The sequence below is a fragment of the Mauremys mutica genome, chromosome 25 (genome assembly GCF_020497125.1).
Source record: "Mauremys mutica isolate MM-2020 ecotype Southern chromosome 25, ASM2049712v1, whole genome shotgun sequence".
Lineage (NCBI taxonomy): Eukaryota > Metazoa > Chordata > Testudines > Geoemydidae > Mauremys > Mauremys mutica.
The window spans coordinates 11879365-11900696 of NC_059096.1; the positions used below are offsets into that span (position 1 = coordinate 11879365).

The 21332-nt window shown below is 60.2% G+C and overlaps 1 protein-coding gene across 4 annotated transcripts in view; it reads left to right on the forward strand.

Moving 5' to 3' along the window:
* The first annotated feature begins 1140 nt into the window (after nt 1-1140).
* LOC123356523 (alpha-2-macroglobulin-like protein 1) overlaps nt 1141-21332 on the forward strand; it is a 125659-nt gene continuing 105467 nt past the window's right edge. The window contains exons 1-5 of one of the 4 annotated variants that reach the window (XM_044999856.1): nt 1141-1365; nt 1635-1743; nt 2834-2948; nt 3896-4005; nt 10043-10207. In XM_044999856.1, the coding sequence (XP_044855791.1) occupies nt 1223-1365; nt 1635-1743; nt 2834-2948; nt 3896-4005; nt 10043-10207 (642 nt within the window). In that variant the 5' untranslated portion in view covers nt 1141-1222. Of the gene's footprint in view, nt 1366-1634; nt 1744-2833; nt 2949-3895; nt 4006-9411; nt 9754-10042; nt 10208-21332 lie in introns of those variants that run through there. The other 3 variants (XM_044999860.1, XM_044999859.1, XM_044999858.1) reach the window with 3 other exon arrangements.

Genomic DNA, 21332 nt, shown 5'->3' on the forward strand with positions numbered 1-21332 from the left:
GTTATCGCGGGAGCTGGGCCTGGCTCCCGCTGCTGGATGGGACGGAGCTTCCAGCTTCTCACCAACCCCCAGCAGCTAACTCTGACCCCCCAGTCCCAACTCAGCCCCCACCCACATCTGCCCTGTGCCCCCAGCCCCACCTCTGCCCAGCCCAGCCCCCACCCACATCTGCCCTGTGCCCCCAGCCCCACGTCTGCCCAGCCCAGCCCCGACCCACATCTGCCCTGTGCCCCCAGCCCCACGTCTGCCCAGCCCAGCCCCGACCCACATGTGGCCTGTACCCTCCAACCCCACCTCTGCCCAGCCCAGCACCCACCCACATCTGCCCTGTGCCCCAGCCCCACCTCTGCCCAGCCCAACCCCCACCCACATCTGCCCTGTGCCCCCAGCCCCACCTCTGCCCAGCCCAGCACCCACCCACATCTGCCCTGTGCCCCCAGACCCACCTCTGTCCAGCCCAGCCCCCACCCACATCTGCCCCGTGCCCCCCAACCCCACTTCTGCCCAGCCCAGCCCCCACCCACACCTGCCCTGTGCCCCCAGCCCCACCTCTGCCCAGCCCAGCACCCACCGACCTCTGCCCATTGTCCTCAGCCCCACCTCTGCTCCTCCTGGAGCACAAGGGGCTCTTCACACATAAACACCCTTCCCAGAGCTGGTGTTGCTGGGAGGGGGAGGGAAATGTCAGCGGCCCCCTCTCCATCCTCCCCCACAAAAAACCTCTTCTGGCTCCAGCGGGGGAGGGGGAGAGAAGAGCTCTGATGTCTCCCTTGAAACAGCTGCCACCTACCCCCACCCTCGCCCCAGACACTTGCTCCTGACCCCCTAACTGCCTCCCACCACCCTGATCCCCAACAGGTGCTTGGGGCAGGGGTAGCGTCCGGAGCCCCCTGGCTGCCCCTCTGGGTAGGGGCCGGTGTGGGGACATGTCGCTGCTTCCGGGAGTGGTGTGGCACCAGGGCAGGCAGGGAGCCTGCCTTAGCCCCACTGCGCTGCTGGCCAGACTTTTAACGGCCCGGTCTGTGGTGCCAACCGGAGCCACCAGGGTCCCTTTTCGACCGGGCGTCCCAGTCAAAAACCCGACACCTGGCAACCCTACTGCTGTAGCCTGCAGCCTCTGCCCAGCCCTGCTCCGTTTTCGGGCCCTTCCCCTTCCCGCCCGGCCGGCAGGTTGGTGGGGGGCTGCACGACCCGGGGAGAAGCTCCAAGGCCGAGGATCGCGATGAAACCCCCGAGCCGGGGCTGCGGGTCGGTTTCACCCCGTCCCTCTCTGCCCCCAGTGCTGCCCAAGTTCGAAGTGACCCTGGAGCTGCCCCCCGTGGTGACGGTGCTGGATGAGACGCTCCTGCTGCGGGTGTGCGGCCGGTGAGTGTGACAGCAGCTCTGCCGGGCCGATAAAGGGGGGGCTGGAACCGCCCTGGGCCTGACTCCCCTCCCCCGCCCCCCAGGCCAGGATCTGACCTGCCCCTTCCCTGCCTGCGCCCCCCTGTGCCCCATGCTCATGGCCAGGCAGAGCTCCCTGGGGCTCTCACTCCACCCACACGACCAGCCCCACCCCAGCAGGGACCCCCCATGGACAGAGGTGTTGGCCCCCTCCCCTCCCACTTACCGTCTCCCTCCCCTCTGCTAACCAGATACACCTACGGGAAGCCCGTCCTGGGGAGGGTCCAGGCCAGCCTGTGTCGGGAGGAAATACCAGAAGATCCCTGGTACGGGGCTCAGTGCATGGAGCTTACTGGCCAGGTGAGTGTGACTGGGGAAGGGGCAGGTACATGACATGCTGCTGGAGCAGGTTCCTCTCCATGGTTTTCTTACACTGGCCAGAGGGGGGCTGTGATCTGCCGTGATGATGTTGGTGATATTGGTGTAAAGCTGGTGTAAGTGCAGGTGAATCAGGCCCTGGATCCATCCCCGTCCCCATCTGGCAGGCTGGGGGTGGGAATTGGCAGCTGTGTAGCTGGGCTTAGGGACTTCTACGGGTCCCCCTTCCCCACAATATCTCAGTGCCTCACTTACCCTCCTAGCCCCCGGGAGGCGGGGCAGGCGCCTGTCCCCCTTGTACAGATGGGGAACTGAGGCACAGAGATGCTCAGGGTCTGTCCGCGCAGCAAAAACCCTGCGGCAGCATCTCCGAGCCCAGCTCTGCTGCCTCGGGCTTGCGCCGCAGGGCTAAAGGAACAGTGTAGACGCTCAGCTGGAGCCTGGGCTCTGAGACCCTCCCCCCTCCCTGGGTCTAGCGCCTGGACCCGACCGTCGACCTGCTGGTTTTAGCCCCACAGCACAAGCGGGGTGAGCAGGGCTGGGCTCAGACTTGCGGCCGCAGGGGGTTTCTGCTGGAGCCGGACTCAGAGCAACTTACAGGCAGCCTGTGGCAGAGCAGGGACTCTCCATACCTAGGCTAGTGCCCCAGGTTACGGGGCCGCCCATCCTCATCAGCAGCTCTCGCTAGGCGGGGGCAGATCTCCCCGAATGCTCTCAATACTGGGGGAGTTGGAGGGGGCCGATTGGAATCAGCCAGCGTTACCACGACGATGGGGGACCAGCACCAGGGGATCTGTGATGGGCACGAGTGGCCAGGGCCTGTTTTATGTCTCATCCCACCTAGAGCAGCGCCAGCTGCAAAGCGCCCCCTAGCGCTGTGCTGGGGTAGCGGTGTCAGGGCTGACCCCAAGGTGAGAGCGCCCCCTGCTGCTGCCTGCAGCACCCAGGTTTTCTTTGAGTGTCTCCCGTCCCAGCACTAACCAGGCCAAGCCCGATTAGAGACCTGCTGAGCTGACACCGGCAGGGCCTGGTGCAGAGCTGCTGCTAACGGGCTCTGATTCTCTCCCTCCAGACTGACAGCAACGGCTGCTTTTCCAGAGAGGTGGGGATGGCACCCTTGGAGCTGACCCACTATGACTATGAGATGAGCCTCCAGGCCAAGGCGTCTCTCGTGGAGGACGGGACAGGTGGGACTGAAATCAAGCACACATGCACGTCCCCAGGCAGCCCCCAGCACTAAACCCCCAGGGGCAGAGGGTCTCACTTGCACATGTGGTCATGTCATTTGTAGCCCAGCTGCTTTAGAGACGGGCCCAGAGGTAGCGTTCGGGGGTTGGATCTGGGGTTCTGGTTCAGCCCATCACTGGGATCGATCCCTCATGAGGAGTTCAGACCTGGGCACGTTCATGCAAAGACTAAACACCCTCCCGCGAGTGGCCTCTGGCTGTGGATTGAGCTGGCAGAGCGGAGTGACGGCCCAGCCTGTGTCTCTGGGCCCTGAGTCACGGCCTCAGTGACGTTAGCGCTTAGCGTTCAAAACGGCAAGTGCTAATCGCTTAGCAACGAACCCAGATAACTCCACATTTAACCCAGCAGTATCCTGATTTCCAGAGCGGCAACAGCCATTTGGCTGAAAACTGTAACTGTGGGGTGGCTACAACGTTACCCTCGGGTGCTGACATCAGCGATGGCAAAGTGGCTGGAGGAGAGCGGGTCCAGAACGGCAACGGGTCACTGGGCACTTCTGAAAACGGCCCTTTCTGGGGGCAGGCCCTGTGCCGAGAGGCCTGTGTGCGGGGTCAGCTCTGGGGCCGCTCAGTAAGGAGCTCTCTGCTGGGGAAAGGGCCGCAGAGCCACGAGACTCTGCTGGCAAATGTCACGTGGCTGGTTTGGGATTAAGCCCCATGGAAGGTGGATCTAAATTTTCTAGTTTCCAGATTCCCCAGGAAAATCCTTCTCCGCCCCCAGCCGAACCTCCCAGATTCTCCCCCAATCACACCCTCCAGTCCATAGCGAGAGGGGTTAGAAATGGCTGGGCGGATTGTTATGGAGAGAAATCTGGGACGTAGCCTGAACTCTGGTGTCGCTCTCAGCACCAGCACCTTCCTCCTATCGTCCCTCCCTCTCCTGCTAGGGGTGAAGCTCAATGTGACCAAGAGCTGTGACATCGTGTCTGAAATCGCTACGGTGACTTTTGAGGACACTGACGAGACTTACAAGGCTGGAATCCCCTACACTGGCAAGGTAACGGGATTACCGGTGTGGCAGAGTGGGATATGTCTGCACCACACTGTAACCTCCATTGATGTTGACTGCTTGCCGGATGTGCTGCACTTCTGGTGCTCATGTGCCCCATGCACTAGAGATCGGATGCGTTAGCTGTGCTCTCCATGTCCTCAAGCCCCCCTTCCCGAGAGCACAATGGGGCCTGAGCAACCAGGCAACCCTCAGTTCCTTCTCACGGCCTCTGGCTGAGAGACAGAGCCAGCAGCAGTGTCCAGTCTCCTGCTCCGCTGAAGTTTTTCGCTTTACGTTTTGTAAATAGTCATTTTGATCGTTAATAATTGTTACTGGAGATAGCGGTTTAGTTAGTTTAGCTGAACTCTCCTGTTGTAGGGAGGATTTCAGTCGTAGACTCCCTCTCCTCGGACAGGGGCGGCTCCAGGCACCAGCGCACCAAGTGCATGCCTGGAGTGGCAAGCCACAGGCGGCAGCCTGCCGGTCGCTGTGAGGGCAGCAGGCAGGCGGCTTTCGGCATCATGCCTGCGAGAGGTCCGCCGGTCCCGCGGCTTTGGCAGCAATTCGTCAGCAGGGATGCTGAATTGTGCAGCACCGGCAGACCTCCCACAGGCATGCCGCCGAATCCGCGTAATCAGCAGACCTCCTGCAGGTGTGCTGCCGAATCCACGTGACCAGCGGACCTCCTGCAGGTGTGCTGCCGAATCCACGTGACCAGCGGACCTCCTGCAGGTGTGCCACTGAATCCACGTGACCAACGGACCTCCTGCAGGTGTGCCGCAGAATCCGCGTAACCAGCGGACTGCGCGCAGGAGCGCTGCCAAAAGACACCTTGCCTGTCGTCCTTGGGGTGGCAAATAACATAGAGCCGCCCCTCTCCTTGGAGCAAAGACTGTCGGCCATAGTTACAGGGTGAGCGAGGGACTCTGGAAACGATTTGGGGGTCTTGGTGGATAATCAGCTGAACACGAGCTTCTAGTGCGATGCTGTGGCCAAAAGATCTAATGCGATTCTGGGAGGTGTAAATGGGACTCTTGAGTCGGATACTCTGTGTTTGGCAGGGGTGCAACTGATGCTGGAACCCCGTGTCCAGTTCCGGTGCCCATAGTTCAACAAGGATATTGATAAATTGAAGAGGGTTCGGAGAAGAGCCCCAAGGCTGGTGAAAGGATCAGACAAGATGCCTTATAGTGAGAGTCTCAAAGAGCTCAGTCTATTTAGTTTAAGAAAGAGAAGGTTAAAGGGCAACTTGATTACAATTTGTAATGTAAGATGACTCAGGATGAGCTCTACCCTGACATCTAGTGGTGAGCTGTGGAAAAGGACTTCAGGGCCTGATCTCATTTGCATGAGCACATCCACTCCACCTAGTATGATGGGACTGCCTGGCCAAATGGTCACTTTGGCTGCTGTGGGATCCCCAGTCTCTTTGTTATTGGGACAGGAGCAATAAAGTGGTGTTATCCTAGTTATGTGAATCAAGGACAGTAGAACTATACTTGGCATTTTATGACCAAGGGACTCGCCCTCACCTAAGTAGCACTGGCTAAGCAAGGGACATGGGTTCCAAAGCCTAGTGAATTGAGAGAGGTTGGGAGTAGTTATATATAGTTGATAGTGTGGGTTATTGGGATTTCTATTGTCTCTGATGTTTGTTTGTTGTTTTCTTCCACTGTAAAAGCAGAGCTAATTTTGGTTTTATTAGGAGTTTTGTTTCAGACTGCAGAGCTAGAATCTCTCATTCTGTAGGTTTAAGTGTTAGACCTACTTTGGGCTAGTGGTATTGAAGTGGTGAGACTCCCCACTATCTTCTAAACTCCCGGAGAGCTGTGTGAAGGGGAGTGGCTGAAGACAAGTTGGTGAGTGGCTAGGGGAGAGGCACAGAGAGTGGAGTGGATAGCAGGTTGGCTGCTGGAGAGGAGCAGATGGCTGCTGCAGAGATGTAGTGGAATCCCATGGAGAGGCCTGGCAATCATCCGTCAACCTGAGCAGCAGAGCATGTAAGATTGTGTGCGCCCCCCCCATATTTCCCTCATTTCCACCCAGGCTGGGAGGTAAACTCTGCAGATTAACTTCTGAATTCTGGGGGCTGCACTGACCAGGGACAGAAATTGTGGGTGGGGTGACTGTTGGGTTGCTGGACTTAAGTCTCTGAGGGGAAAAGGACACTGCCAAACTTACTTGGGGGAGGGTCATTTGCTCATGCTTTATGTTATGAATCCTGTTTGTGGTGTTTCCCCAACGTAATGCCGCATTGTTTCCCTCCTTTATTAAAAGGATTTTGCTACACTCAGACTCCCTGCTTGCGAGAGGGGAAGGATTGCCTCCTAGAGGCGCCCGGGGGTGGTGGTATGTAATTGTCCCAGGTCACTGGGTGGGGGCTGGAGCCGGTTTTGCATTGTGTTATTGAAACGGAACCCCTGGATCCTGACCCAGCCCTTGTTGCTGCCAGCTCAGATGGGCAGAAGGGTTACAGTAAATATTGGGGAACAAATATCCAGTCTAGCAGAGAAAGGTCGAACACGATCCAACGGCTGGAAGTTGAAGCCAGACAAATTGAAACTGGAAATAAGGTGTACATTTTTTATAGTGAGGGTAATTAACCAACACTTTACTGAGGTTCATGGTGGATTCTCCGTCCCTGACCATTTATAAATGAAGACGGGATGTTCTTCTAACAGGTTGGCCCTGGGCATTATTGTGGGGCAGGTTTCTGGCCTGTGCTATGCAGGAGGTCAGACTGGATGATCACAATGGTCCGTCCTGCCCTTGGACTCTATGTATCCTGGTACGGGGGGAGTGAGGGGGGCCTCTGAGGTCTTCTCCAGGTTTAGTCCCCAGGATTTAAATTATGTCCCTCGTGTGGGTTTGCCATGCCCGGAACGACAGACACTCTAAGTGTCTGTATTGTCTGGGTTCACAGACACACGCTAGAGAGCAGTGCAGGGACTTCAGAGCCCTCCCCAAACGGGCTGTGAAATCCAGGGAGACTAGACTGAAGGGATTTCTGCTGGAGAAGTCTAGGAGGCCAGGCTCAGTCCCTGAAGAGATGCAGGATCCTCCTAGGACCGATCACCCTTGGGTAAAAGTACCCTGGCAGCCACCTCTTCCGCCTCTAAGGCTGTGCCTGCCCCGGTTAGCGACCTCGAGTGTGATGGATGCCATCCTGCCAAGGAGCATGGGAGTAGATCTCCTCCTCAGGTGCCTGCTACGTCTCCTCTTTCTGTGTCACTTGAGAAGGGCAGCTCGAGGCCAATCCCTGGTCCCTCTGGCGCCCAGAGAGCAGGAGTCCTGAGTCCTTGGTTCCACTACTGGCTCGTCCCTTGGTGCCCAGAGAGGATTTCACTTGGTGGTGGCCTCTCAGCACCACTGCTTGCGGCACAGTCATTGCTGCTGATGCTGCTGCGGGTGCTTTCAGCACCACTGTTTGCTGCACCGATGTATCACGCCCGGAGCTCTCGCCTTCATTGCACCAGGTGCCGCTCTCCTCAGTGCCTCTGCTACCCGCACCTGTGGCCCAGACGTCCCATTTCCCACACTCAGCATCCATCGCACGGGTCCTTCCGCGCCGCTGCTGACAGTGCTGGATCTCGTTTCGCGTCCCGCACCGACAGGCACAGCACCAAGCGATTGGATCGTTTCTGAACTGCCAGACACCCTTTGTTGGCTCCTTGAGGCACAATAGGGGAGATTTTAAAGGCCCCGGTAAGAAAAGCCACATCTAGCAGTCAGGGTTCCTGGCCTAGTGGGAGGGGGGAAGCAGTAGCTCGATAGATCCTGTTTGTAGTGAGGCTTTTGACATCCTCATAAGCAAACTAGGGAAACGTGGTCTACGTCGGGGTTCTCAACCTTTTCCTTTCTGAGCCCCCCCACCCCCAACATGCTGTAAAAATTCCACAGCCCACCTGTGCCACAGCAACTGGTTTTCTGCATATACAAGCCAGGGCCGGCGTGAAGGGGTAGCAAGCAGGACAATCGCCCCATGTGGTGGGGCTGCAGCCCTCTGCCCTGGGCCCCAGCATGTCTCACACTGGCCCTGCTTGGTGGACCCCCTGAAACCTGCTTGCGGCCCCCCAGGAGGCCCTGGCCCCCTGGTTGAAAGTCACTGGTCTAAGTGAAATTACTGTAAGGTTGGTGCACAACTGGGTGAAACCCCCATACTCAAGGGGTTGTTATCAGTAGTTTGCTGCACTCTGGGCAGACGTGTCTAGTGGGTCCCACAGGGGTCAGTCCTGGGTCTGGTACTGCTGAGTATTGTGATTAAAGACTTGGACAATGCAATGGAGAGTGCGCTTCTAAAATGTGTGGATGACACCACGCAGAGAGGGGCTCCTAGCACTTTGGAGGCAGGCTTAGGATTCATAACGACTTTTGACAAATTAGAGAATTGGTCTGAAATCAAGAAGATGAAATTAAAGACCAGCGTGAGGTACTACACTTAGGAGAACAACGAGGAGTCCGGTGGCACCTTAAAGACTAAGAGATTTATTTGGACATAAGCTCTCATGGGTAAAAACCGACTTCTTCAGATGCATGGAGTGAAAATGAGAGATGCAGGCATTATTATACTGGCACATGGAGAGAAGGGAGTTACCTCACAACTGGAGAGGGGCAGGCACTCATTTTTAAAAGAGAGGGCTAAGCCTTAGGCGGGGTGGGGGCAAGTGGTGGGTGGGCTGGGGAGTGGAGAGGAGCTAGTGGGAAGGGCCATGGCTGCTGTACTGCCCAGGTAGGTTGGAGACTGGGGGGATCAACAGACATGGTATCCCCAGCCCAGGTGACGTGACAGCCAGTGGTGGATTCAGAGTTAGTGCCCCCCCAGCCCTGTGCTCAGCTTCATTTTTGGGGCCCCTCCTTGGGACCCAGCCAAGAAAAAGAACATTCTCTCTTATCTCCCCCGCCCCCGTTTTTCATTCTTTTTTTTTCTTCATCCTCCTTCTATAAGTCATAGCAAGTAAATGAAAATAAAGTGAGGTCCCTTGATTGTTCTTGTCGTCTAACTTATTTTTCCACAGACCACTTGAAACTCGCAGAGAGTCTCGACGGACCACTGAATGATCTTTTCAAATATTGTAAAAAAAAGTTGGGGTTCGGGATCTGGCCAGGAGCTTGGGCGAGGAAGGGGGCTGAGGGTTGGGGCAGGAGGTTGGGGTGTGGAGCACTTACCTGGGGCAGCTCCTGTTTGGTGCGAGGGGTGCAGGTGGGTATGGGGAGGGGGTGCAGAAGCTCCTGTTTGGTGCTCAGGGTGGGGATGTGGGGGGTGCAGAGGACAGGGCAGGGGGCTGGGTGTGGGGGGGGTGCAGGAGTCAGGGTAGGGGGCTGGGGAGGTGTGAGGGGGTACAGGGCTCAGGGTGGGCAGAGGGCTGGGGTCGTGGGGGTGCTCACGGCAGGGTGCAGGCACAACCAATGGACACTGGTAGCTAATGCATTCAGATCTACGGTGCATGGGGCATATGCACACCAGAAGTGAAGCACATATAGACACCACATCTCGAAGAACGCTAGTTACTAACAGGCAAGTACCTTCCCATTGTATGATGTGCTGTGCACACGCCTACATTTACCCAAGGCAGATTATCGTACTGTGTTCTTGGCAGGTGCCCAGCCTAGAAAAGGTGCGGGACACTTTGTTGAAGGACTATCCTGGAGAAGATCTCAAGATGGCAATCTAGCGCCATCAGTTCTGATTGTCTCTCAACTACTGGCCCAGCCCCACAGAACAATGTTATTTCTACATAAGGGCCTGCAGGTGGGGTGAGCACGTCTGGGGGATGGGGAAGGGGTCAGCTAACCTGTTACCCCTCAGTGCTCTCCCCAGCACCCCCAGCTATTCCAGTCCTGCCCCAACTTCTTCCCAGATCTGCTAATGCCCCTCAGCCCTCACCCCAACACCCATCCCAGCCCTGGGCTTTCCCAGAGCATCTCAGGGCTGGATCGCACTGTCCCTTTCTGCCCCCAGCCAGCTCTTTAGCCCCCAGTGGGCAACCCTCTCCAGGAGTCTGCTCCCTGAGTTGTGCGTCTCCCCCTTTCTCTCCCGGCTCAGATGCTCCTGAAGGCGGCAGGTGGCTCTGCACTGAAGAATGAGAAGCTGCAGCTCTTTGTTAGCTCTGGGGATGAGAATAAGAACCAGACCTTCCTGACGGACGAGTCTGGCAGAGCCTCCTTCGAGCTGGACACCTCCGGCTGGACCGGGTGGGTCACTCTGAGGGTAAGTGACGGGCCTCCGAGCCCCAGTGGGGTCCCTGCTCTCCAGCCTCTGTTGTTGTGTCTGTGATTGTTGATGTTTATTGCGGTGGTGCCTAAGGAGCAGCCAGGATCGGGGCCCCATGGTGCTGGGTGCTGCACACACTCAGCGTAGCAAACGGCCCTGCCCGAAGCGCCTGCAGGCTGAATAGCCAGGACAGACTGTGGTGGGGGAGACGCAGACCCCACCAGCAGAGCCATCAATGGGGTGACGCAAACGGCATCTTAGTGCCGCCACTTGTCTTCTCATTAATATCTGGGGTGGGGTTTAGTTAGGAAGGTCGCCCCCTTCGGGCAGCTCAGCTCTGGGGCTGCCCCATTGCCGCTGTCGGGCTGCCCCATTGGAACCGCTGGCGTTTTCCATTTCACTCTTACGGATGCAGGGCAGGGGGTCGTAGGGGTGAGCTCAGCCAGCAGCATCAGAGCCTGGACCTGCCCCGGCTGCATCTCTGTCCTGTGCTGGGTGCTCTGCACCCTGGCGAGCCCCATCGCTCTCTCTATCCCCCAGGGGCACTTCAAGCAGGTGAACGACAGCGCTGAGCATGACAGAGTCTCTCCTAGTTACCCGGATGCCAATCGTTTCCTGCAGCCCTTCTACTCCGAGAGCCAGAGTTTCCTGAAGATCCGCTGGCTGGGAGAGGGGCTGCCCTGCGACCAGGCCCAACAGCTCCAGGTGGATTACATCATTGCTAGGGAGGCCCTGGGGAACGGGTCCAGGAGCCTGGAGTTCATCTTCCTGGTGAGCCCCAGCCTGGGAGACGTGTGTGTGTGTGTGTGTGTGAGAGAGAGAGAGAGAGAGAGAGAGAGCAGGAGGTGCGCTATCAGAGCAGTGGGGAATCGAACGGTTCCTTTGAATTACAAGGGCTGGGCTAGATCAGGACGGGGCTTTTCCCCTTTCCCCACTAGGGGCTCTGGTTCCAATCTGGCCCCAGAGAGGGGGCTGGCTGGCCTGGGGGGGCTGGGGAGTGGGATACCTGCCTGAATGTTCTTTCTTGCACCCCCACCTCTGCTGGCTCAGTCCGGGGGAGGGGAGGCCGCACCCTGCCCTGACTCCAGCCTGCGTGGCCATCCCCACGTCGGGGCGTTTGTCAGCCCCCTGTACAGCATCAGCTTGTGACCCAGTGTGCCTGGGGCAGCCCTCACTGGAAATGCCAAGGGCAGGGCAGGCTGCAAAAGGAAGAGCAGATTCTCCCCAAACTGGTGGTTCACACAGAAGTTGGACTCACCAACCAGTCGCAAACTGCTCCTGATCCCCCGCGCTGGTTTTCTAGAACCTAATAAAAGAAATCACACAGCCCCCTCTGCTGCATTCCAGTTCTCTGCCCCCATCAGCACCTAGGGCCAGTGCAGCGAGAAGTCATTTAAAACCTCTGCTCACTGTACACAATGTTCTTCTGACCCCAAAGGGTCACCCACGCCACCAGGCCAAAATTAGTTTGGATCTTACCCAGAATACCACACTGCCAGCCGGTCCTTTAGTGTCTGAAACGGAAGCTTGTTATAAGGGAAAAAGAAAGAACAAGAAGAGACTTGTTAAATGGTAAAACAATCACATACACACAGAGATGTCAAAGTCCATAGATCAGGTTCTGAGCAGTATTGGTGAGTTGCTGGCTTGAAAGTCCCTCTGGAACAGATCCCCAGCTTGGATGGGTCGTTCAGTCCTTTGTTCAGAGCTTCGTTTGTAGAAAAGTTACTCCAGAGGGAAGAAGCAGGAATGGAGACAAAATGAAGAGGATGCAGCTGCCCTTTATATTCCTTTTGCCATGCGGCTGGTGCTTCCTTTGTCCCAAACACAAGCTGCCCAGCACGTGGCATGGAAAAGCCTTAGAGTTCTCTGTCCACCAGCCTGCCCCACGTGCCTTGCTGACTCCTAAGCTGTATCCCCTAGTTCAGAGGTGGGCACACTACGGCCCACGGGCCACATCTGGCCTGCGGGACCATCCTGCCTGGCCCCCGAGCTCCTGGCCCGGGAGGCTCGGCCCCAGCCCCTCCCCTGGTGTCCCCCCTTCCCCACAGCCTCAGCTCGCTTGCTGCGCCGCCAGCGCAATGCTCTGGGTGGGGGGCTGGGAGCTCCTGGGGCAGCGCAGCTGCAGAGCCCGGCCTGACCCAGTCTCTGTGCTGCGCGGTGGCGGCGTGGCCCGGCTCCAGCTGGGCGTGCGGCTGTAGTCCCGGGGGTGCCGTTAGGAATGAGAGGAGGGGTTGGATGGGGCGGTGGGAGAACAGGGGAGTCAGGGGACAGGGAGCAGGTGTGTGTGGATGAGGGAGGGGGCAGACAGGATGTGGGGGCCGGGCCACGAACCCCTCCCCTAACCGGCCCTCCATACAATTTACAAAACCCGATGTGGCCCTCAGGCCAAAAAGTTTGCCCACCCCTGCCCTAGTTCCTGTCAATGGGGTCACTGTCAGGCTGATGACCTGTGATGGGCCATCGAACAGGCTCGGCAGTGCTGATGCCAGTCTGTCTGGGGTGTGCAGTGGGGTGGTCACCCTGCTCATGCCCTGAAGGGCTTAACCCAGTCCTGGGCAGGGCTGTGGCTGGGGAAAGGCTGATTGGGGGAAGCAGCCACAGGTGGGGCCATGCTCCAATCAGGCCACAGCTGGCCCTATAAGAGGGCTGAGGGCCAGTGACTGGAGACAATCTCTCTTTAGCTCCTTGGAGAGAGAAGGACCTGGCTGCCTGGGAGGCTGAGCAGGGTACTAGGGTGGAGCAGGGCTGGGGAAGGGCAGAGGGAGCTGGGGAGCTCCAGCCTAGCAAAGGCCCAGGCTGCAGGCCGAGTTAAGGGCCCACAAAATGGTACTAAGGCTGCAGAGAGGCAGCCCAGGAATAGGCAGAGGCAGCAGGTCCAAACCTTCCTTGTCGACGATGAGGGGTTTACAGACTGTGTCTGCCCCAGGGAGTGGGGGCTAGATGGTGACTGGCAGTAGCCATTGAGGCAAGGTGGGGATAGGGGGTTCCCAGAGGAGGAGACCCCAACAGAGGGGCTATTGTGGTGGGCAGAACCCCTGGGAAAAGGGCACTGGGGTCTGGGAAGGACACGATGCCAGTGGCAGGCGAAACACCGGCCGCAAAGGGAGCTCCAGGCTGGAAAGAACTAATTCCCTGGATGACCAGCAGGAGGTGCCGCACCGGTGAGTTGTCGTTCCCATCACAGTGTGTCACCTAGAACCACAGCCTGAGTTTAGAAATCCACACAGACCTAGAGCACACTACAAAGGTCATACAAAGATAGAAACAAGATCCTCATACTTGGCAAATCGCACCATTTCCACAGACCCCTTCCATGGCATCTCTGGCCAGATTCCCTGCAATTTTACAATGTTGGTATCAACAATACCATAAAGTGTCTCCCAGATTCCCTACAGCGTCACACAGCTCAGTGACTCCCGTCTCCTCCTCCGCAGGTCGTGGCCAAGGGAGCCATCGCCAGGATCCTCCACAAGGGGCTGGACCTCAGGGAGGGGGCTGGTAAGTGGCGGGGGAGGGGTCTGTGCAGATAGGGGGCACCCAGGGGACAACTGGGGATTGAGCCCCCTGAGCAGGGGCCGGGCTGGGGGAGGGGGCTCTGCTGGTTGGGCCTGACTTCCCCTGGGTGTTTCCCACCGTCCCTAGGGCTGAAGGGCTCCTTCTCGGTGGAGCTGCCCGTCGGCGCTGACCTGGCGCCCGCTGCCAAGGTGCTGGGTTACACGGTGCTGCCCGATGGCGAGATGGCTGCCGACAGCGCCCGGCTGCACGTGGCCAAGTGCCTCCCGAACAAGGTGAGCCTGGAGCTCGGGGCGGAGGAGCCTGTGGGGTGGGGGAATCGCTCCCTGCCCCATAACCGGAGCCCTGAGCAGGGGCATGGCTGGGTGCCCCCAGCCCCTCCCTTCCCGGCCTCACAGCAGCACCAGGGTTGTTGGGGCAGTGCCAGCTCTGGTGAATTGCTCACTAGCCATTTCGCCCCCCCTGCAGGCGTTCCCACGGTGACGGGAAGAGCTCCGGCCCCCGCACAATGGAGGAGCAGGTGCCTGCCCTCCCCCCTCCCATTCCGCTCTCCCTGGCCCCAGCGAGTACCTGCTCCCCCAAACCCTTCCTGCCTCCCCCAGCCCAGCCTGCCTCCCCCGCAGACTCAGCCCCTCACTCCGGGCCCAGCAGGAACCTGCTGCCTGCCTGCCCCACCCCTCGCCTCCCCGTCCCCAGCTCCCCAGAGCTCCTGCTTCTGTCCCTCCCACCCCACTGACCGGGACCCGGCCCCTCCCCGGCCCACTCTGGGCTCTCTGGCAGGTACCTGCCGCCCTGAGCCCCCCCACACTCCCCAGTCTCCACAGCCACTTGCTCCCCCACCCCCCAGAACTTCTGCCACCTCAACTCTACCCACTGTCCATCCTCCGACCCGCGCCTGCCCCGCCCAGATGGGGAGATTCCTGGGGCGGGGGCAGGATATGATGGTCTGAGCCCCCTTCCCCTCTGGAGGCTTGCGGGGGGGGCCAGCTGCCCATATTTCTCTAGAGGGCTTCTAAGGGGCCGCTGCCCCTCCAGTCGACTGGGGCACAAGTGTCATGAGGGGAGGGGCCCCTCTCCTCCTCTGGGCCGGCAGCCGGCTCCCACTCTCAGCAGCTGAGCAGCAGAGACTCCCCCCCATGAAGGCTGGAGCTCCCCTCTCTGGGCAGCCGGCAGGGGCACGTCCCTGTCATTGAGAAAAAGCTTTCGCCAGGGACCAGCATCAGCCCCCTCCCCACTGCACATAGGGGTCAGCTGGGGGGAAGGCCCCTCCCCTCTGGGACTAGGGAGGTAAAGAGACAGAATTCCTCCTCCACCTCTCCCCTCCATCTTGTGGGGTCTGGCTGAGTCCTTCTGCCCCCTCCCACTTCACCCCACTGCCCTGGGGGTAAGTGTGACCCTTCTCCCCCACCCACCCACCCCGGCCCGGGGAGGCAGTGCACTGTTACCCGGAGGCGTTTCAATGCCCCCCCTCAGCAATGGCGGCTGCCTCCCCAGCAACTGGCATCTGCTTGGTATTGGAATGGGCAGAGGCAGGGGGAGCAGAGAAGCCAAAGCACAGGCTGCAGCCCAGGGCTTCAGGGGTCTGACTCAGGCGTTTTATCTGGTGGGGCTGGTGATCCTGTCATATCCCTACCCCCCTGCACCTTCTATTCCCCCCCCCCCCGGGTGTCTATGAATAACCACAGCTCCCTGAGCCGCCCCACGGGGGCGCTGAATGAGCCTGGGCTGCCTCGACCCCCCACCCCCAGCAGCAACCCCCAAAGCCCCAGCTGGCCGGGCCTGTCTCCCCCTGCCCCGGGGGTCTCTCCCCTCCCCTGTGACGCGCTGTGCCTCGCCAGGTGAAGCTGGCCTTCTCGCAGGACCGGGCCCTGCCGGGCTCAGAGCTCCAGCTGCGGGTGCAGGCTGCCCCCGGGTCCCTGTGCGCTGTCCGCGCCGTGGATCAGAGCGTGCTGCTCAGGAAGCCCGAGGCCGAGCTCAGCGTCGACACGGTGAGTCCAGAGCAGCTCGGCCGCTCGCCCGACCCCTCCCGACGAGTCCTCCCCCCACGCAGGGAGGGCGATGCACGGCCGCTGGGGGACACCCCTCGAGGCCACCTCTCCCAGTCTGAGGGCTGCTCCAATGGCACTTGTCACCCCCTAACTCTGGGGGGTCCCCACTTGCCTTGTCTGTTCTCCCATCAGCCCTTGCAGTGCCTCCCTCCTGGCACCCCCTCCCCCGGCTCTGGCTGGGAACGTGAAGCTCGGAGCTGAGATAATGGCTGGGGTAACTGGCGCTCGCTCTCCAGGGCAGAGCTGGTCCCCAGGGGCAGGAGCAGGTGAATTCCCTGCCCCCCATGTACAGCAGGGGACAACTGGCCAGGTGCATTGTGGGAGTTGTCCCTGCCTGCTTGACGATACAGAATCTCACTCGACCCGTCGCTGGTGCCTGCCGTCCAGGGGCTCCCGGGCTCTGCACACGGCGAGTGGAGCCTCCCAAGCCCCATGGGGCAGCAGGAGACGGGACTCGCAGGGCGGGGGCTGAGTCACGTATCCCTGTGAGCCGTGGCCTCGGAGCCAGCCCCTGACGTGGCCCCTCTGTGATCTGGACAGAGTGGGGGAGGGGCGATAAGAGCTATTCGCTGCCCCACGGCGAGAAGGGGCAGCTGCCCTCCCACTGCCCCAGGTTCTCCCAGGGCGTTGGGAGCCACAGGTCCCTCTCCTAGGGCTGGGGGGGAGGTGCAGGGCCAGATGCCCACATGGGGGATGGGGATGGGTGCTGGGCAGGGTGGGGGGGTGTCCAGGCTAGAGATGAGGCTGGGGCGAGAGCGGAGTTTGTGGGGTGATGTGTTAGTGGGAGGAGGGGCAGGAGCTGGCTCTGGGGTAGCTCGTGTCTTGGTTTCACGGCTGATGTCGTGTGTGTTTGTCTTTAGGTCTATAACCTGCTCCCGGATTTTCCCCGAGGAGACTATCCCGACGCAGTGCGAGAGCCGGAGTCATGTTCTCCGGGTGTTCCGGGTCCTCCGGGTGCTCCGGGTGTGGCGGGTGTTCCGGGTGGTCCGGGTCCAGTTCCTCACTGCCGCGGCTTAGGTCCCAGGTGGAGGTGTCGCAGAGGGACTAGCAGCCGGACTCCCACACTGGCTAACGCCTACAGCCTGTTTAAGGTAGGGTTGTGCCTGGCCAGGCCTCACACTCCTCTGTAGCCTGATAGGACAAAACTGGCTCCGATGTGCCCAGAGCTGCCGGCATCCAGGGGCGAATCCCACCAAATAGTCCGGCCTGTTCTAATGAATCCCCAGGGCTGCTCCTAGCAAACTCAGGCCTGGGATACACCTCCCCAGCCATCTTCAGACACGGCCCAGGCCCTGGGACATATCCCCAGCATATCCAGGGAGCAGGAATGCCCCATCCTGGCCCACTCCTGGGCACAGGGATATTACCTGCGGGGCTGGCAGCGCCACCTCCTCTTACGGTTCTCTGGCACTTCCCGGGAGGTCACCCTGGGGTCAGGGAGGTGCCCTTTGCCTTCTCCATGACACGCAGCCCCCAGCTGGCTGCATGGGAAACTCCTGGGAATGGCAGGACCCACATGCCCAGCAGAAGGTTTGAGTTTGGCAACATTATTCTGCGAGGAATCCCTCTGCACCGCGCCTGCTCCATCCCCTCCTACGTGCCGACCGGCCTGCGCGCGCCTTCGCCACAGAGCGACTGAGCCTGCTCCAGCCTGGGGGCACAGGGGAAGAGCAGGATTTTCCTGAAATGGCTCCTCCGGCCAGCAGGACCTGCAGTGGCACCGGGTGTGGGAATGGGGCTCCCAGAGACGGTGCCTCTGGTGCTCCCAGTGCTCCCTTGCCCATCCCAGGCAGCCTGGAGGAGGAGGAAGCCACCTGAGTGGCTTGCGGGGGGTGGGGTGGGGTGCAGAGGAGACAAGGGAGGTGGGGGATGGGTGCAGATGGGGCAAGAAGGGGGTGGGGGAATGGGTGAGGAGGGGGTTGGGGGATGGCATCTTGCCCCGCCCGAGCGAGGGATGGACGACCTCTTCCCAAAGCCCTCAGGGGCTGGGAGTCAGGAGACTGGGGCTCTGTCCCAGCTGGGGCTGCTCTGAGTGCTGGCAGCCTCCCCAGGGCCTGAGCCCAGTCAGACGGCAATAGTGGAATGGGCTGGGACCCGCCCTCCCCCTGCCAGCGCCAGTAGAGATGCTGCCATGGGGGAGCTCGAGGAGCGTGGCCGGCCCCATGGGCGGGTGCTGCACATTGCAGGGGGGCGGCAGCTCTGCTCGAGCGGAGGTTGAGTGTCACTGGCTGTTTAAAGAGGAGTGTCTGAGTGCTCTGACATCCACAGCCTGGCCTGAGATTTGCTGTGCCTCATGGCAGGGCCGGGTGGGGCTAGTGGGCCACATGTGGGGTCATTTGAGCGGGGGGGGGGGCTCAAGATTCAGCCCCCCGTCATGAAACGGGTTTACACGACCGCCTGGTTCTCATCATGCTCTTTGCTCTGATATGGGGGGTGACCTGAACGGAGGCCCCAGAGAGTGGGAGGCGCATGTGCAGCCAGGCTGGGGCTGTGGAGCCAGCGGGTTTGCAGGCAGTCTGGTGTCACAATGCCCGAGGGGCACTGGGGGAAGTGCTGTGGCCCGTGAATCTCCCACAGGCTGTGAGTTCAGGCCCCACCCAGGGCAGGTTTCGGAGGCTGCGGGTTGCGCCTGTTGCCTCCGCTCTGCAGCGGCTCCGTTTGTCAGTTTTGCCCGAGACTGAAATCTGGGGTTGAGGGCAACATTTTCAAGGGCTGTAAGAGTGTCACGAAGTCCCCGGGCGATGCTCTGGAACTGCTCCCCACCAAGCCAGGCAGGACTTTGGGGAGCCTCCTCTCCCTCGGAGCAGACTGTCTCCAGGGCAAGAAGTTCACACGGCTTCACCCCCTGGGTCTGACCTTGGAGCATTCAGCATCCTGTGCCCCTCCGTGCGCTTCCCACAGCGAGTCCACCCAGGCGGGGTCCTGGGGAAGCCACCGGGTCCTGCACCCCCACTTCGCAGTCAGACGTGATTCTCAGCCAGCCAGTAACACAGAGATTTATTCGATGACAGGAACAGCGTCTAACACAGAGCTTGTAGATACAGATAACCGGACCCCTTGGCCGGGTCCATTCTAGGGGACAGTGAGCCAGACCCCCATGTCTGCCCTCACTCCTTGTCCCCAGCCAGCTCCAGACTCAAAACCCCTGCCCAGCCCCTCCTCTTCTGCTCAGCTCCTTTCCCAGGCCAGGAGGTCACCTGATCTCTTTGTCTCTGTGATGCAGTAGGGACTGTCTGTGTCGGGGTGGGGAGAGTGGCAGGGAGGATTTTAGCTGAAACTCAGGTATGCAGCTGTAACCTGAGCTAGGCACGGGGGAGGGGAGGTCAAAACCTTTGCCCGGGAAGGGAGACAAAGAAGAGAGATGAGAGGAGAGGGTTGGGACAGGCAGCTAGTGGCTGGGTGGGGGGAACTTCAGGGGATCCTAGGTTGGGATCCGGACACCCTGAACCCCCAGAAAGGCCAGACTGAGGGGTCCTGGCTCTGAACACGAGCCCTGCTGTATCCTGTGTTCCTGTTGTCCATTAAACCTTCCATTTTACTGGCTGGCTGAGAGTCACTGTCAGTTCCAGGAAGAGGGGTGCAGGGCCAGACTCCCCCACACTCCGTGACAACTGGTGGCAGCGGTGGGATCTACTGCACCCCGTGGTCGGCGCTTCCTGCAGTAAGTGACTGGGGAGCAGGAAAACGAAGGGGTATTGCAGGGGTGCTTAACCCCTGGGGGAGTGTGACCAGAGAGAAGGACTTTGCAGTAACAGGGTCCCCCGGGGGATCACAGCGAGCGGTCCCAGGGGAGGAGGAGTCTGCAGCTCGACCCTGGCAGAGAGGTGGTGACCTCAAGGACTGGCACACTAGGGGTCCCCCTGGAACCCATGGGGAGCGGCGAGCACCCCGGCCTGTGAGCGGCCAGCAGGAAGATGTATGCCAAGCAGCGTAAGTGCGACCTGGTGGAGCTGTGCAAGCGGAGGGGGCTGCGCAGTGGGAAGCTCACCAAGGACCAGCTGATTGCCCAGCTGGAGGACAGAGATCGCATGAATGCACTGATCCCTGGCTCTGAGGGAAGCAGCCTGGCAGATGCAGCACAGGCACCAGTGTCTGTCCCAGCTGGGAGTGGTCAGCCGGCTGCTGAGGGCTTCCCGAGACTCCTCCCTCCTAGGGGGAGGAGGAGGAGGAGCCCAGCGACTACCGAGGGTACCCTGACCCCCCACCCGGCCAGCAGGGGGGCGTCCCGGCAAAGCTCACCCCCCAGCCGGGGATCGTCCCGGCGACACTCATCTGTGGAGCACATGCGGCTGGAATGGGAGAAGGAGCTAAAACTGAGAGAGCTGAAGGATCGTGAGGAACAGAGAGAACATGACCGGAAGGAGAAGGAGAGACAGAGGGAACATGACCAGAAGGAGAAAGAGCGACAGCGTCAACATGAGCTGGACCTGGCGAGGCTGGGGGGCAGCAGGCCCCGGGCGGCGGTGAGTGAAGGGGGGGCCAGGACTGCACAGAGCTTTGATAAGTCCATCCTGGCCCCGCGTAAGGAGGGGGAGGACATGGATGACTTCCTGGATGCCTTTGAGACGGCCTGCGAGCTTCACCAGGTGGATCCTGCGGACAGGCTCCGGGTACTCACCCCCTTACTAGACCCCAAGGCCATGGGGTTGTACGGCCAGCTGGGAGAGGAGGAGAAAGGGGACTACAAACTATTCAAGCAGGCCCTGCTGCGCAAGTTTGGGCTGACCCCTGAGATGTACCGGGAGAGGTTCTGGGGTCAGGATAAAACCCCTGAGGTCTCATATCTGCAACTAGCCGTCCGCATGGAGGGGTACGCCAGCAAGTGGGCAGATGGGGCCCAGACGCCAGGGGACGTGATTAAACTGCTGGTGCTGGAGCAGCTGTATGAGCGGTGCCCATCCGACATGAGGCTGTGGTTAAGGGACCAAAAGCCAGAGAACCCGCGACATGCAGGGCGGCTGGCCGATGACTTTGTGAAGAGCCGGTCGGGGGGTGGCAGGGAGGATCCCCAAAGGAACAGGCCCGTCGCGATGCAGAGAGAGTGTCATCCTGGGACCACTCAAAAGGGGAATCGGGAGAGCCCCCTCCCAAAGGGAACGGCCAGCGCCAGGGACAACCGACCAGTTCGAGGGGACCAACGGGACATGTGCTGCTATCACTGTGGCCAGAAGGGCCACCTGCGGTCCCAGTGCCCCAGGCTCAAGGACAAACTGAGCAGACCAACCCCACACTGGGTCAACTTGGTAGAGACCCAGTCGGATGAGGGGCAGCGTTCCCAGGAAAGGGGGGCTGGCCGCGTACCACCTGCGAAGGAGGGAGGGGGGCCCCGGGTCGGCCCCTCCGAGGGGCTGGATGCTCCCAGCCCTGAGTTTTGGGTTTACAGGGTGGGCACGGGGCTACCCCTCTGGAAAGAGTGACTTGTTCCCCTGGAGGTAGACGGGAGGGAGGTCACTGGGTACTGGGACACGGGCACAGAGGTGACACTGGCCCGGCCTGGGGTGGTGGCCCCAGATCGGATGGTGCCCAACACCTTCCTGACCCTGAGGGGTGTGAGTGGG